Genomic DNA, 17,763 nt, shown 5'->3' with positions numbered 1-17,763 from the left:
TCTTGCCACTGGTGAAATACGCAAAAGAGTTGAAGTTGGCGAGAGTTGAAGTTGGTGTCTCTCTGTCTGGAGCATCTGAGTTAGATATGAAAGTCCCTAAGCGTAGACACTACAATGTAGTGTTGGTTGGTCCTTTATCTATAACCTGACCTTGGGTACTGCTTGGAGAGAGAAGGGAGAATGTGTGGAATTTAGACAGGCACTATTCTCCTGTACACATATAATATAACATACAATAAACAGAATATATAGTGACATATTCAGTAATGTGTGAGGATGGTCAAAATTTCCTTAACACCAAGTAGGTTTCAAACATTCTAGAGCAAATAATTCTGAACACCGTAGTCCTACCACCTGCACCTGGCCTCAGGCGGGGTCCTGTCCTCCATTTGTCACAGTGGAACTTTCCCTGAATGTTCTTGAGACTCTTGCCAGGAGTTAACCTTTCTAGACACAAGCATCAGTCAATGGAGCTTTTATCCCATCCTCGTTACCAAATATGTAGGAAAAAAAAAATCTTGAATGTTGAGAGTTGCTAATTCTCTGAATACATATATCTGGTTGTATTTCAACTGTTTTGTCCATCACCTTGTAGTGCAACTTAGCATGAAAGGCACTATATACATTATTATCTTTATCATCATTAAATAAGAATATTTACAAGTGTTTAAGTTAAATCTAACCCTCCCTGAAAGACTACTGATGGAAAAGAAGAAATATGACACAGTTTTAAGGATTTATCATTTTATTGTGGAGTAATAGTGTACAAATCGTCTACTTAAATCTACAAAGCAAGCTGTGTGTGTGTGTGTGTGTGTGTGTGTGTGTGTGTGTGTGTGTGTGTGTGTGTGTGTGTGTGTGTGTGCATCATTTATTAGCAAGATGTTGTGAAGGGTTCAGTGTTCTTCAACAAATTGGAGGTGGTCTTTAGCCTTCAGATTTCAGTCGAGAGAGAGAGAGAGAGAGAGAGAGAGAGAGAGAGAGACAGACAGATATGACTGGATGTAGCAATAACATCGATAAATAAAACTGCCTTATTGAAAAGGGATAAGTACTAGTATCTGCAGTTTTGTTTAGACTTGGAACAGACAACAAGTTTAGCAAGATTTTGTGCCTGAATTGAAATAGAGAAAGCTAAGAAACAAATCAGAATCAGGGAGCACACCTATCTCATGATCTTGATGTGGTAAATAGTGAGCTGTTGGCAGAGGAAGAAGTTTTGTGTTGAAAAATTAAAAACTTACATGTTGGTGATGCTCTCTAGCCTGTCTGTGAGGACCTCCTGGGCAAAGAGACAGGAGAGACAAGAAATTATGTTTCTACTATTAGGCAGTTTGATTTCTACTGCACCATTCACTGGCCTGACAGTATAAGATATGCTTTCAGATCAGTGCTTTCCAATTACTAGGCAGCACAGAACAGACAAGTTATTTCTTTCTTTATTATTTATCTATATAATGAAATGGTTACCCAATAATAGGTCATCATTATTATTGTGCTATTTGTGCAGTATTAGAATAGATCTATTGAACATGTTCTCACTACTTTCTCTGTTATGCCCACAACACTTCTGTGTATATAACTTCATTGCAAAAGGTGTCTTGCATGCACAAAGCCCCCTGTGTGTAGTGTGTGGGGAAACACTGTCTAATGAGGCAATGAAGCCCTCAAAACTTCTTAGAACAAGAGAATCTAAGTACCAATCACTTTAAGACATACAACTTCGGTTTTTGGAAGAAGCAAGGACAAAAGCAGGCACCGAAAGCTACCACATCAACAAATATGACTGTGCTGAGCTTCATCAATCAATCAATCAATCAATCAATCAATCAATCAATCAGACTTTATTTGTATAGCACTTTTCATACATGAAAAAATGTAGCTCAAAGTGCTTCACACAATTCCCCCCACCGCCCCTTGTCCCTGTCCCACCCCACCATCTACCCACCCACACCCAGAGCCAAAACTCTTCGATAAAATGAAGAAACTAAAAAAGAAAATCGCAGGAACTGTACTGAGGAAACGCTATCAGAATTGAGGAAACACCAGGGGCAGGATAATAACTTAAAACTAAGAAGATAGGATAATCACAGAGAAATAACTAACCCCAAACTATCCCCTGAACAATACATTGAATAATGCTATGAACATTTATAATCTCATAAAAGCACAAACTCATAAGATGTATCGGTTTGAGCAGGAAATGCAAGCCAAGCACAAATGCTTCTTGTTATACATAGAAATCAAATGGCTATGCAGGGCAAGATCACTGGTTTTCTTTCAGCATAAAATTCACCACTAGCAGCATATTTCATTGACAAGGTTAGTGTCTGTGTTTATCTTTTAAGTGTAAACTGAGCGCAGGTCAGCGGGAGAGTAGAGAGAGGACACTCACACAGGAGACTCTGACACGGTAAAAGGCGACCAGACCTATAATGTGCATCTTTCCTGATATCATTAAACCACTTTAAAATAAAATGCAATGAAGTGACAGCGGCTACAATAAACTTATAGGCTTAAACAATACGTCTATGTGTCAAGTGCATTGTGCAACCCCTCCCAGTCAGTGAAAATTATCTATATGGGACCTGTCCGTTAGTAGAGTGCTTGTACTTATATAGCGCTTTTCTAGTCTTGATAACTTGATAGTACAGTTTTGCCATTCACCCATTCGCACACACATTGCTCAAGGACAATTTGACACTCTGGATAGGATGACCCGCCGTACCTCCTGATCCACAGCCGCCCAACTGGTTTTGATGACTAGGTCTTGTAGATGTGCTATAGTAAGACACCTCACTCCAGTTCAGAAAGATATACTAGGGAAGCACGATATATCGGCCCAATACATTATCGGCTCGATAATGGGAATTTTATATTATTAATTATTGATCGGTTAATTAAATAATAGCCAATAAAACATCCGATAAACACAGCGCGCGTGGTCGCTCTCATGATGTCTTAAATTCGCGCCTGTGAAGTGGAAATTTTAACACTACCAATCTCATAAGTCACCTTAGAGTCCGTCATTGCGACGACAATGTATGGCGAGAATACGAGGCGCTTGCAGCCAGCGTTAGTGAGGAAAAAGGGAAAAAACGCCAAAGCAAGTATCAGTGCAGCAGTGCCTATCAGCAGGCATTTGTGAACTGCAGGAAGTTTGCTAGATACAGTCCACAGGCTCAAGCATTTAATGACAGAATCACGGAATTTAACGCTCTTGATGACCAGCCGTTTTCCGTGGTACAAGACAAAGGATTTCGCCAGCTAATGGCACATTTCGAGCCCCACTACACTCTGCCAAGTCGCCGCTTCTTTTCAGATGTGTCCCTGCCCTATATGATGTGGTCGCCGCACACATTCATAGTCTGATAGATGCCAACGTACTTTAAGTTTTACCACAGACATATGGACCTCAGACGTCAGTCCAGTTAGTTTGCTTGGTTTGACAGCTCAGTGGCTGGATGATAATTTTCAATATGAAACGGACATTGTTGCATGCGCTGGAGTGTTCCAGATCGTATACAGCAGCCTGTCAGTTCTATAAGAGCCTTACATTTTTAATGAAAGATACACTTTATATTTTGTTTCAACTAAATTTGTTTAACAATTGACATTTATGTTCAGAGATATGTCAGTGCATTTAATTTATTTCGAATTTGTATGCAAAACATTTGATAAGCTTTATGATACATGGAGTCCAAAGTATAGAGAAACCTATCTTCCTCTCATGCACTAAAAGTACATAAGCTATGCTCAACCTTTTTCCTTTTCTTTATTGAGCATAATATTCCATTTGCTTTTGTCAGTTTTTAATCAGGCTTTCAGTTCTATAACAGCCTTGTTTTTTAATCCACATAATTTTATCTGAATTACTATTTTAATAGATTGACATGTCTTATTTGAGATGTCAAAATATTTTATTTCAATTCTTTTGAAGGAGAAATTTTCCTCCTCCACCGACGAAACAGGTAATTATCGGCCGTAAAAATCCATATTGTGCATCCCAAAAAAATACATAAATCATATTTGTCAACAAGGGTAATGTTTTCTACCATGAAAAATCTGCTGTTGGTGGAAGATTAACTCCCCCAACACCTAACTTACAAAGTTATGTTGAACTTAGAGGCAAAGAGGCAACCTATATTGGGTGGACAAAATGAGGTGTTTTCAAAACTAAAAGTCCAAACAGTCCTTTGGTCTGTCTCACCTTTGAAGAATCAGGCGTGGAGTTGGAGGTGCTGGAGGATGGACATGGTTGGGCAGCATTTAACTAAAGAAGAGAAGGGAAATAGCAAAGGGAAATGCATAATGGGCAGTATAAATAAAATGCATTCATTTTATGTGCAAATATGCTTGTTGAGGATTCATTTAAAAACTGGCGTAGTGTTTTTATCATCAAGTGACATTTTACCACCTATCAATAAGCTGTGCTTATTTTTTCACGATAGTGTATCGATATTCCCCACTTCCTTGTACTGGAAACAATTGGCGGTGCCGCTGTAGTAAATGCACACCAGAAGGAGGAGGTGATTCCTGCTATACCAGAGGCTGCAGTTTAAGGATTGCATATCTAGAACCCAAGGTGAATGAAGTGAGTGAATTTTGTTTTAAAGTTTGTTGGCATTAAAAACAGGATCACAATTTTGAGCCAACTATCAGTCATCATCATCCATCAGCCCAACACTAATCACGCACATTCAAATTAAACAACATCAAAATGTCACTGCACTTGTCCTACCTGTGGATTGCTCAGTTCCAGTTTAGATTCCAATAATAGGACTCTGCTCATCAGATTTTCCCAGCTTGTGCTACTTATGGTGAGGAATTCTTCTCCCGTCTGGAATAGAGAATGGTAAATAAAAAAAGTGGCGTTCATAAAAGTTATTTTTTTAGGTGCAATATCATGTTTAATTAAATTGTCTTAGCTTTCTGTATAATAAAAGATAAAAGAAATAAAATGGGGAAGAAATTAAAGATTGAAAGAAAAAGAGATTGTCTTATCAACCTTGTCTGTCTTTCTCCCTCTCTCAAGTTCCTCCAGGCGTTTCTCCAGGACATTGAGCCTGTCTAGTCCAGACAGAGTATTTTTTAGCTGAGTTTCCATTGCTAAGAGCCGTCTATCCACTACAGACAACTAAAAGACAGAAAAGACCAGTGTTTTCTCTTGACATTTTTGAAGGCTAGGTAGTAATCACCAAAAACAAAAACCCAAATTAGGAGAATGGAAAAAAAATGCAGTGTTCAGAAATGAAAAGCAGCAAGCAAAAAGCTTAACTCTTAGTAAAAACAATTATAGAAATATTGTATTGTCGAATAATACTGTGTTACCAAAAACAGCGTATCGTGGACAAAGTAGGCGAAATTCATGATAAAGGGTTACACACACACACACACACACACACACACACACACACACACACACACACACACACACACACACACACACACACACACACACACACACACAGTATATACTTTCATTTAGTTTGAATAATTATAATATAATATAATATAATATATAAAAGTATGCCTTTACGTGCAACATGATATCCTTGTCATCTTTCCCTTCTGTCAGCTCTGGGATTCCATTTTCAGGAGAAGTGGTGGAGTAGACTTCATTATGATTAGAGGTGGAGGTTACTTTATGGGAGGAGTTTGTGGGAAAAGTGGAAGGATTTTCTATGAGAGTCATACCAAATGACCTGGACACCTGAAACACATACAAACACAATGGCATATTATTGTTTTTATATATTATTGGATTACTTTTATTTTATCAATTAATGTTTCCAATTGTTCACCTGTCTGAATCAACAGCCCCTTGCTGTAAGTTAAGGCAGTTTTGTTTCTGTGAATACCCAAGAGTTCACTAAGGTACGCATGAGGTAAATACTTTTGCCTTGTTCTCTCAAGGACTCTTTGGGGTCCCCAGACTCCACTTTGAGATATCCTGCTGGGACTGTCTGTGTGTCTCCATCCACCAACATGGCAGAAAGGAGGATAGCACAGACCACTGCCTTCAACCTCAGAAGACCCTGATGCAAACAAAGCAGCCAGATACAACCTTCGCAACTCCATCAGGGATACCAAGAGAGACTAGAGGGACAAATTGAAGTCTAAATACCACAGCTCTGACTCAAGTCGCATATGCTCTGGATTACGCTGCTTCACGGAATACAAAGGGAAGACCATGGACATAGTTCAGCCCACTGCATTACTCCCAGACAAACTCAACACCTTCTACGCCCGGTTAAACATAAACAACTGAGCGGACGGACAGGCTGCCAGATTGACCCAAAAAACTGCTTAAAATGGTCCTATACAAGGGTCAACCCCCGCAAAGCTCCCAGACCAGATGTTAACCCAGGCCGCGCTCTTAGGGAGTGTGCTGAATAACTGGCAGAGGTGTTCACCGACATATTCAACCCCTTCCTTAGTCAGTCCGTGGTCCCCGCCTCTTTAAGACATCCATCACCGTGCCAGTCCCCAAGAAACCAGTGGCCTCCTGTTTAAATGTCTACTGCAGTCGTCAGGAAACGCTTTGAATGACAAGTCAAAACACACATCTTCCCTGCCCTCTTCCGACACCTTGGACCCTCTATAGCAATGGTCACCAACCCTTTTAAGCCCAAGGTCACTTTTTAATTCCAAACGTAAGCCGAGATCTACCACCTTGATATCTTGCAAAAAACCTACATTAGGGTCACAGGGTCAAATTTATTATTTTTGCAATTTCTTTTAAAGGATCAATTTACAAGCTTAAATATACAAAAAGAAAGGCAGTTATGCAACTTTATCTATTCACTGCACAATTTTCACATTAATATCAATTCATATTTACAGGATCTGTTCAATGCACAACATTGAGCGTCTCAGTTTAACAATATGTTCTGCAGAGGAGCTGCTACTGCAGCACAATGTTTTCTGCATAGGCATCGAGGTGTTTGTTAGAGAGGTGGAGGTGAATTGCGATTCTATGGGACAGTGATATCATCATTAAAGGAATTACACTGATACACTGCTGCTGCGGATAATACAGTGAGTGAGAGTGAATATGAAAGAAAGAACGGAGCCTGAAATTAAAAAAAAGAAATCTAATTCAAAGGCAGAGGCAAAACAAATAATCGTCAGAATTTGAGGGTACGTATTTTAATCATCCAAAACTGCAGGATTATTAAATTCAGAGACAGCTGTGATGTCCCCAATCTATACAATTTAAAAGAATTGTATTTTTTTGATGATAAAGTAGATCTTTTAAATGATAAGAGGCTCTACACAGAAAGGTCAATATTATACAGTGTTAATCATACCACACACAGACCTGTCGGCTAATAAACCGTGTGGTGAGTACTTGTGTTTGTACTAGGATGGTTGGTTCTGTTGGTCCGTCTCTGTAATACTGGACTCAATTCATCAGAAAGATCAGAGATCTGTAGAATCTTTATCAGTGTGATTGTGATCTTTGTGAAACACTCGTTTCCTCCTCAGCCTTCCGTCCATCACGCAGCATTACGCGTGTCACAGCAGTATTTATATATTAAAAGCAATGGAACCGATTACTTCACATATTAGTGGATCCTAACCTCCACTCTGGGATATTATTTGGAAATAGAAGGTTGAAAGTGAATAGTTTCTCTTTATTTTTTGTGAGTGATCTCCAGTGCGTCCTGTGTGCCTGATGGCACACACTGCAGCGATATTACACACACTCATGCTTGATGATACACGCACAGTGTTAGAGGATATTATTAAAAAACTATTACTGACTGGGCTCTGTAACTCTGCTGTTTAATATTATTGTTTGTTCGTATGCATGGGTCAGAGTTAGTGTGGAAGTGTGCACATTCTCTTGTCAAGTTTGTTTTTATAAATCCCCACGTGAGAAGTGGCGTACGCATCTTTCAGGCCCCATTTTGTGCTTACGCAACGGTTATAAATGAAGCCCCTGGTCTGCGGAACAACCGCAGCCAGTGAGTCCAGAGCGGGGTCTGACAGTGAAGAATGGCGAGAACGACCACTCAATCGCGATCGACAGGTCGGCAACCACTGCCCTATAGTTTGTCTACAGACCTAACAGGTCCAAAAACGATGCCGTTCCTTTGGCGACCCACACAGCCGACTTAGACATAGGACATTACGGCTACTTTGGAAGTAGAGCGGGTCGTCCTCTGACCAGAAGGTTGGGGGTTTGATCCCCAATCTCACCCTGAAACGTTTGCAATAGCATATACATACATAGTCCTATACAGTTTACAATTGTCTACATTACTACATTTGCATCCTCTAATATTACACTTCATCTTTGAATGTATGTAGTTTATGTATTGTATTTTTGACTCTTCTTTTTTCCGTATGTGGGCATGGAGGTGGCTCAGAGAGAACTTCCAGTTGAACCAGGGGGAGGTGATTGGCACAGCTGAGACTAGGTGGCCAATCAACTCTCCCTGGATTCAAAAGGCCAGAGGAGACGCAGCAGAGACTGGAGAGAGCTGAGCTGAGCAAGCAACCTGAAAAGGTGATGTGTGGGACAATTTAATTTAGTTTGTTTTGAATTTATGTAGCTCCAGTCAAGAAATAAAGCAAGATAAAATGTTGAGGAGTGAGTGGTTCGTCTCTGAGTGCCTTGGGGAGCCCCCGGTGGCAACGTCTATTGCCCCATCGAACAATAGGCTTATTCACATATTCTACCATTATTGGCAATAACTCCTCCAGTTCAATTGTCATTGCTGCTCCCTTTATTTCATTTGTGCAAATACTTTAAACATTAACACACCTTTCCATTATGTTAAAAACTGTTTCTTCCAATCAATGTTGTAAATATTGTAATTTTGTTGATGTGTTTAGCTACATGTAGTATCTATTGCACTTGTGTCCATCCTGGGAGAGGGATCCTCACATGTGGCTCTTTCTGAGGCTTCTTTTCCCTGTTAATAGAGTTTTTTTTGGTAGATTTTCCTTACTCTTGTTGAGGGTTGAGGACAGCGGATGTTGCACCTTATTAAGCCCTATGAGACAAATTGTGATTTGTGAATATGGGCTATACAGATACAATTTGAATGATTGGATATATAGTGCTCTTTCTACTTAGCTTTTTTTAAGTTTGATTTAATTATTGCTGTACTGCTTAGCTGATCTGTTGCTTCTCGTCCAACACTTTCCTTTGTACTGTTGGCCCTGGCTATCCTTTGTGTGAGGAGCCACAGAGTGAAGATATTTTTCCATATTACTATGTGACCTTGAGACATCTTCAGCAGAGGTGTGAAAATTTCTGGATTCTTAGCTGCATTGCAATGCAGACGTAGACAACTCTGCATCGATGCAGTGACAGAACAAATTCAATTCATGTTTTCCGCTACGTTCATTGTTTTAGTGGTTTTCTACTGCTGCAGTATTATAACCACCGCCGCTTCAGGATCAGGACAGATGCACATTAAAGGTCCGGTCGTCCTGTACTGTGTCGGAGTCTGGTTCCTCCTCACTCCCCCGCTGACCTGCGCTCACTTTACACTTTAACAATAAACACCTTGTACTTGATGTAACGTGACACGCACAGCCAGGGCATCAAGGTTAAAGTGACCGCAACAATCCCAATAGTATAGTACTTAATACTTACACTGCCTACATCAGTCAGCGTTGGATGAGCCTCTCCTCTACCATCCTTGTGTGAGCCTGGACATCTGCCTCTGGGCTTGAACATACAAACACATAGAATTAGTAACAATCTATTCCTTGCTTGTTGGTCAACAAGACAAGGGTGCAGCCCCTACCTGAAAATTCGGCTCGCCTGGATCCCTGCAGTGTCGTCCACTTGTATGTTTGGCTGGGCCAGCCTCGCTCTGGTCCTGTTTTAACAACCATGCACTGAGCTTGTGTTGGTTTCAGTTTATTTAGATTAATTGATAAATGCAGACGGAAACAACATATTTTTTTCCCTTTCTAACTTCATCTTTTTCAAATGTTTTTGTTCTGCTGACATCTTTGAACTATAAACACCAAGTACTTCATGCTTGCTGCGTTCTTTCTGCTGTTTATTACACTTTCAACCATGACTGGAGATCCTGTGTGGAGCCATAGCCCTATTGTTTACAGTAGGGATCAACTGGTGGCACTCTACAACACGGCGGTGCTGCCTGAGGAGAGACCCGATGTCCCCCACAAGCTGAGGAGGAGGCCGGGGAACTGTGCGGGGGCCACGCATCGTGCGAGGAGGAGATGCTACAGACCTGTCCTCCGGTTCATCTTCATAAGGAATGGAAGATCTCTACTCAATATGATGGACGGATTCCAGATGATCCGTCGGACAGGACAGTGGAGAGCAGTAAGAGGAAAGGAGGACAGCTGGCAGTGTTTGTGAATGATAGATGGTGAAACTCTGGGCACATCACTATTAAAGAACAGCCCTGCTGTAGGGACAGATACCAGACTACCTAATTCAGGAAGTTTCCATGTTATCGCAATAGCTGCAAATGTTCCTCCCTCTGCTAACGCTGATGCAGCCTGTGATGTCCTCCACTCTGTGGTGAGCAGGCTGCAGAAACAGCTCTCACCTCTGAGGACTTCAATCATGCCTCTCGATCCTCCACTCTGCCCACTTTCTGACGTTTTTTTAATTCAACTGTGTGGGATGAACCCTGCGAAGGCCATGGGGAGGACATTGACAGCCTCACACACTGTATCACGGACTACATCAACTTCTGTGTGGATTAGCCTCCGGTTTCTAGCTCTGACCAGCTCTTTGTTGTAGTAGCAGGGGTGAAAGTAAGGCAATACCAACCAGGACTAGTCTGTACCACTAAATGCTTTAGTGCCGGTACGCAGTACAGGGAAGAGCTCCTCTTCTGCTCCTTGCACATTGGAACAATGCATGTAAGAACCACTGCTACTAAAAAGGTTTGACAAGGAGATGTTTGACAGACCCCTTGTTTGTCAGAGGTGATTGTCATATTGTTCTACAATAAAATGATAGGTTGGTAGAAATGGTAGAACTTGTACAGGTTATGCAATCAAGAGACACAACATATACAGATATTAATGTAAAGGAAAATGAACCACTTAAAGATACTGTACCTTTTTCAGTTGGTTATGTTTTTGTAGGACCAAGTTAATGACGTCACAGATGACAGAGATTTTCCTTTGAGAGAACCCCCACTGGAGGAACTGCTGCTTGGTTAGTATGGGCTTATAGTGGAATATATCTCTTAGTACCTAAACACACAAAACACACAATCTCAAATGAACAGACCACTAAAGGCTAGCAGATTAGTCAATGTTAATGCAAACAAACATTTCCCACATTTCTATGTTAATAGTAATATACAGTATAATAGTAATATAATAAAAGATTCATTGAGGAAGATTGTGAATGTGGAATAAGAAAATGGACAGTATATTGCAATGTGGCAGAGACCAGTCTTAAAGCAAAATAATGTCGTTTTTTTTAACATGAAGAAATAATGGTTTTAAAATAATTTTGATGGTGAACAAATATTATGGGAGAATGACATATCTGCGACTCACAACCAGAACTCCTGGAATTGCAATATGTAATAGTGAAACTAAATGCAACAAAATTCTGGTGTGTTGTATTTGTGACATGCTTTACAGCATACATCACACACCAACAACCAAACCCACTTCTATGAGCAAAAGCTATCAGATAACTAAAAGAAAAACAAGCTCTGTATTTAAGGTAATCATGGCAGAACCAATCAGAAAGTGAGGATGGCCTTGTTGAAGGAATCGAAGAAGTGAAAAACAGAAAGCTCAAAAAGGCAAAGGGATGCAGGCTAGATGCCGACCTGGTTTATCATGTCATGGCTCAGTGCAGAGGTGTAGAGAGAGAGAGAGAAAATCAAACAGTTGTGCTAACTGTTGGGTTTCTCTACAATGTTGTGAGGACTAATTTTTCTGCATCTTTTTGAGACAGGACATAACTGAGTCCACATCAAAGATAACCCCCAGCTTCCGGGTGGTTTCACTAGAGGATAGGGCAATGCCATCCAGAGTTGCTATGTCAGTATATAATGCATCACTGAGGTGTTTAGGGCCAAGTATTAGAACTTCTGTTTAGTCTGAGTTTAATTAGAAAAAATTGCAGGTCATCCAGGTTTTTATGTCCTTAAAATATCCTTGGAATTTAGTTAGCCGATTACTTTCTTCTGATTTTATACACATTGTATTACTGTTATTGTCTGCATAGCATGAAATTAATTAAGTACATTGAGCGGGGGCCGACACAGTCTCCATGGGGTTTGGGCTGTGTGATGTGTGTAGGACTACCTTGCCTCCTAGTTCCAAATCTGGTTGTCATTTTGGTTATATTTTTGGGATAAGACCAGGTTTCCTCCAGAGATTTTTCCAATGTCCCTTAGAATATCATCTTTGACAGTCTTTAACGTCATGGGTAACTTGTAGGAAGCTCAGCTAGGGCTTTTGGAACTTTAGTCAGCTCTAGTTCCAGTTCAATAATACTTGTTGTTATTAACAGGAGATTTTTTTGACAAAAAAAAAAGAAAATCCAAGAATGACTTCCTCAAACCATTATTTGATAAAACACCATACATACTAAATTAAACCATTTCCCAAATTTCCTTAAAGTGTTGTTACTCAGATAACACTTCCTTGGTCTAGAGCACCTTGCAAAGAGGATGAATTGCTTGCGTTATGCACGTCGCAACAAATGTTCTTCTGAACTTGATACAACTCAGTCTATAGTTGTCCTATAGGAGTCCCAATTCCTTCTGGCAACTCATCACAGCTAAACCCACCTCACAACAAATAAAACGATGCAGTCATATCTCTGTAAAATCCTGTAACATTACTTTAACTTGTCAGACAACATGGTTCTTTGGCTTCTAAGATTGCCGTTTCCTTTCCAGCCTTGTAAATAAATGCATGTGTGTAACACTTTGTCTGGTGGAGCTCAAACCTCGACTCGCCTTTACTACACGGATAATTGCACCTAACTATAATAAGTTTCAGCCACATTTTATAGAATAAAAGAATTGCACTTAGAAAAAAGTATTATATTTAATATTCCAGTAAATGACTGAAGCATGTTGTTTATTATTCTCCCCTAATCTATTGTTGTTTACACGGAAGGAGCATATAGTTTAGAGTGACGTGTGATGTCATCAGTATGCGCGCATATATACGACAGAGTAATGTTGCTGTTGATATGTGTGTATGGATGTTGTGAGTAGCAGCTGCTTCCATAGAAAACTTTCAAAAAAAGATATGCTGCATCGGGGATAATAAAGTTCCCAAACAGAAGACAGAGTCTTGTCTGCTTTAAGAGTGCAACAATAACAATGTGAAGTACACATCCCACCTGTAGGGGGACCCAGAGTGTACCCGGGTGCAAATTCTACATTGTTTTGCTTTAATCCACTTGTGAAAACACAGTGCTCAAAACGTGTGTATATGTTGTTGTACCTTGTAAAGCTTGTCCGTGAATCGGAGGTCCGTTTTGCCAGTGAGCTCCAGTCCAGCTGACATTAGTTGCTCAGCAAGAGGTGGAGAGAAGGATGTCAGGGTAAAGCTCACTATTGGAAGAAAAGCTGAGGGATCTCCTTTTGACAGACTGGTGGAGAAACAAATAATGTTATTAATTAGATTAATAATAATTAAATGAAAGCCTGCAAAGAAGACTGTTAGCTGCAAAAGGTGCAAAGCTGATCTCGCATCACCACAAGTTTACTGTGGTATACTCCTTAAAGTTGTTTACGATCCGCTATTAATGAAGTAGTCGTCCCCTTTGCTCAAAGCTCCAACATGCTTTTTCTTCAGGTGCATATTACAGTGATGTTTTCTTTGAAGGCTTAAATGTTATCTATCCCCACTTTTGTAATTATTGTTGCTGCAACGAGGAGAGAAAGTAATGAAACAAAGACACAACATTTTCTGATGGTTTTTTAGTTTCACCGCAGTTACATTCTAAAGCACAAAAACAACCTGCAGGAAGATGTAGAATTGCCAGGTTACACAGACATGAATGCAGCCCAGTGTAGCTTTTCTGCTGTGGCCATAATTTAATGGAAACAAGCAGGATCAGCTTCCTGCTTAGGGCAACCTATGACGTCCTTCCCTCACCCAAAAACCTACAGCAGTGGCTGAACGTAGATCCATCCTGCCCACTCCATCAACTCAACTCCAGCTACCCTCAGGGACATCCTCAATGGTTGTAAAATAAGTCTCTCCCAAGGTAGGCATACGCGGATACACAACTAGGTACTCGAATGCCTTGCAGCAAGAATAGATACAAAATGAACTGCTACCAATGCCTTGACATCAAAAACATCAAACGCAGTCCAAAAGGACAACTTTTGTCTGTGAGGGGGAACAGGGACAGAAAGGGCCTCCTCCACTGACCAGGAATGGTCAGGTGGAGAAAGCCTGAGACTTGGAGATGTTGGTGGACGTGGGCCAGCGGCTGCAGCCAATGGCTCTGGATCAGGAGGAAAGATCCCAAATGGGCCCCAAGATGCTAGGGACATGCACCCAGGTCTGATCAACCTGCGGTGGGCCTGCTTTAGAAGAGGTTGTCTTGTGATAAAAAGCTGAAACACCTGATGACACTAAGGTACACAACTGAAGACATGTCCCTAACATCCACTGGTGGTCACTAACATCAGATTACATCAACTGGCGGTAGGCAATAATTAGTGCAGCAGAACGTACATTACGTATTCTCCATCTTGTCCTATGTTAAAAAAGGGAAAGTGTTTAGTTTAAAAAGGCTTAGAGGTAATGATGTCTGATCTACTGAGCGGGCCACATGGCTTTCATAGTAGTGCCATACAAGGCAGTCAGATTTACCTTTAGCCTCAGCGTACCCTCAAGTTCAGCCTGTAGGGGCAACGCATCATCGTAATCGATGATATGTCGACTCGCGGAACGTGCATTGACGCGTCGTAAGGAAGGTGGCTGCGCACAGTCTTAGCACAGACTCAGCCAGAAGCCGCTCTATACGGACCCAGACACTGTTATTAGATTGTGAAGGAGCATTTCTATTTTAACCTGCGCATTTACGGTCGTCTTATTTTAACCTGCGCAGCTTTTTCCGTCTTTACGGTACTAAAGCCTGCAGGCACACAGTGGTGTTTCCTTCTCTCACTGAACCAGAGAAAGTGGGAACAAAGAGGAAAGTTAAAGCTGTTTACTTGTTACTGTTTGTTGAGATTGTTTATGTGTAATGTAGTTATATATTAAGAAAAAAGAAGAAAAGGGGAAACTCAAATGATATTATTTTTTCAAAAATAGAGAATTTTATTTTAAGATGACTTTTTCAAAAGCTCTTTATTTTGTTATTAAATGCAAACCTTATTTAAGTTGAACCGAGAAAAGAACGTTTATTTTATTATTTGAGTACCCTCCAGTTCATTGTGAAAATTATTATTAAACATTGTTGAAATACTAACTTACTTTATTTTATTTGTTAGTTTGTCTGACTTAATACAGACATTAATACAACTACTAGGCTACTTCAAGATTATTTTTTTGATAGACTGCTGAACTTGAATTTACACAGTGTTTTGATATTCCTCCTGAAAGTTACTTGAATTTTACTTTGGTTATCATTTATTTTGTTGTTGGACAGCTTAATGTAGATTGATATATTCCTTTTACTTGAATGGAACAAGCTCTTGCACAAATTTTATTTTGGAGAGATATGGGAGTGTAAAAGGCAGATTAGCAGTTCAGACTGGGCTTTTTTTGTTTTTTGTTGGAAAAATGCCCTTGCAATCCATACTTTGTTTGTTGTCAGATTTGTTTGTATGTAAGAGAAGATTATTAGTTAAATATAAATGACACAAGTTTGATCCCAGTCTTCCTCATCTGCTTGCCGAAGTGTCCTTGGGCAAGATGCTGAACCCTGAATGGCCCCTCATAGAAAACACAAGTGCTGCTAATAGATGCACTGTATGAATGTGGTTGTGAATGGATGAATGGCAAACTGAAAAGACTAGAAAAGCTCTATATTAAAACCCATTTACCATTTAATCAATTATCAAAGTAGTTATTTGTTGCCGCCCTTATTTATAACATTACTTTTCTGGTCTTAATGACCACTCGAAATTGCTTTACAGTACAGTTTTGCCATTCATGCATTTCACACACACATTCATACAGTGCATCTTTGGCTCATGCATCATTGCTGAGGGATCATTACTTGCCTGAAGTGGCGTCAAATTGCTTACAAATTTGTTGACCAGCAGTTAGTGATGAGTGGATGGTCACGCACATGCAATGTAATAATGCTTTTTTTTTTTTTGCAAAACTATATTATTTCTTGGTGGTTATGAATTTCTAAGAGGCAGTGGTCATTCTTTATTTCTACTCATTCTGAGCCTTTGATGCTCTAATTGTGTCTGCTGCAATAGTGGCTTTGCTAGACATTGTCTATGCCTGTCCTGTCACAGGTTCAGCTACTACGAGCATATCCTGCTGGTCCATCACAAATGATCGGTGATGACTTGACATAGAATTACAGAGACGGAAAATATCATGTTTATTGTTTTTGGTGTAAAAAAAAAAAAAAAAAGAACCCTCTAAACGTACACTGACATGTGTCCCATTACTTCTGCTTATTCATCTAACTTCTTTATTAACATTATGCTAGGCTAGTTCAGCTGACTCAGTGAACTCTTTTAAGTCCCTTCTTAAAAACACAATTTTATCGGTGAGCCTTTCCTGATTTTACCTGAGTCTTAACTTTCTTTATAACTGACTTCTTTATAACTTTTACTGAGCATCTTACACGGCACTTGTATTTATACACTAATGTATTTTACCTGTTTCTTCTAAACCTGATGCTTTATGACCTGTCTTTTTATGCTGTCTTTGTAAAGCACTTTGTAACATATGTTTTGAAAAGTGCTCTATGAATAAAGATTATTATATTATTATAGTTGAAAATAAATTCGTGGTGTTAGAGCCTCTAGCACTGTCGATCGTTATTGGTAGATGTAAATGGGACTTTTAACAAGATACAGCTGAGTAGAGAAGTGGCATTACAGTTAGTTTAATGGCTTACCCATTGTAGTCCACATATCCTGGATACCTTATCACCCGCAGGAGACTTTCCAGTTTACGAAGACAACCTTGGACATCTCCAGTAGACAGCATCTTTAACTGGGATCTGAGATAGAGACAGCAGCCTCATTAACCGCTTGTTTCACAGTAATATTAACACACAGTACGCGTCCGTTGCCTCTGACACGGATACTTTTCGTGGCTCCTTTTCTTTCTGCCGGGGGATCAACGACAACGAGTGGGATTGGCTGGTGAGTTCTTCTTCTGCTGTTGCTACTTCTTCGTCTTTGTAGTTGAGAGCGTTTAGACTGCCCCCTAAAGGATGAAAAATGTACCTATCAGTATATACTGTTGAGTGCGTGTGTGTGCGTGTGTGTGTGTGTGTGTGTGTGTGTGTGTGTGTGTGTGTGTGTGTGTGTGTGTGTGTGTGTGCGCGCGCGTGAGAATCTTTATCAGAGAAGACAAACGTATTTGAGGGGTTTGAAGACCCTTGCCCTCCTCAGAGACCCTCTAACAATCCGCACAGAGCTCCACGGGATCCTCCAAGAACAGTGATGTCACGTTTCAAAGGAATCGATTGTTCAGTGGGCCGTGCTTTTATACTGCTTGATTTCTTATCTCCAACTTGGCCTGCTCTGGAGCAGGTTAGCATTACTAACCATGGTGATAAGACGTGAACAAGCTTCATCGGATCGGAATACCCGTTCGTACAATGAAGTTACCCCA

General features: G+C 40.2%; 1 protein-coding gene across 2 annotated transcripts; it reads right to left on the bottom strand.

The window, feature by feature from the left end:
- Nucleotides 1-732: 732 nt before the first annotated feature.
- cep44 (centrosomal protein 44) lies at nucleotides 733-17,268 on the bottom strand. 2 transcript variants are annotated; one of them, XM_034606541.1, is made up of 11 exons: nucleotides 17,039-17,268; nucleotides 13,438-13,585; nucleotides 11,071-11,208; nucleotides 9,771-9,845; nucleotides 9,617-9,691; nucleotides 5,540-5,713; nucleotides 5,009-5,137; nucleotides 4,742-4,840; nucleotides 4,211-4,273; nucleotides 1,245-1,282; nucleotides 733-932 (listed from the first exon to the last, which is right to left on the bottom strand). In XM_034606541.1, the coding sequence occupies exons 1-11, from the start codon at nucleotides 17,128-17,130 to the stop codon at nucleotides 875-877; spliced, it is 1,089 nt and encodes a 362-aa protein (XP_034462432.1). In that variant the 5' UTR covers nucleotides 17,131-17,268; the 3' UTR covers nucleotides 733-874. The 2 variants fall into 2 exon arrangements, with proteins under 2 accessions (XP_034462432.1, XP_034462521.1); XM_034606630.1 differs by lacking the exon at nucleotides 9,771-9,845 and having other exon boundaries at nucleotides 842-932.
- Between the last annotated feature and the right edge of the window lie 495 nt (nucleotides 17,269-17,763).

This window comes from Hippoglossus hippoglossus, chromosome 1, assembly GCF_009819705.1.
Source record: "Hippoglossus hippoglossus isolate fHipHip1 chromosome 1, fHipHip1.pri, whole genome shotgun sequence".
Lineage (NCBI taxonomy): Eukaryota > Metazoa > Chordata > Actinopteri > Pleuronectiformes > Pleuronectidae > Hippoglossus > Hippoglossus hippoglossus.
This window is presented reverse-complemented; position numbering and strand designations above follow the sequence as displayed.

Bases quoted from the DNA above. Each gene is read 5' to 3' on its own strand.
- cep44 (XM_034606541.1), bottom strand. From the start codon at position 17,130: ATGCTGTCTACTGGAGATGTCCAAGGTTGTCTTCGTAAACTGGAAAGT. The intron at 9,846-11,070 runs GTACAGTATCTT...TTGTTAAAACAG, and splicing joins AACATAACCAACTGAAAAAG to GACCAGAGCGAGGCTGGCCC. The intron at 9,692-9,770 runs GTAGGGGCTGCA...TGTATGTTCAAG, and splicing joins CAGGCGAGCCGAATTTTCAG to CCCAGAGGCAGATGTCCAGG.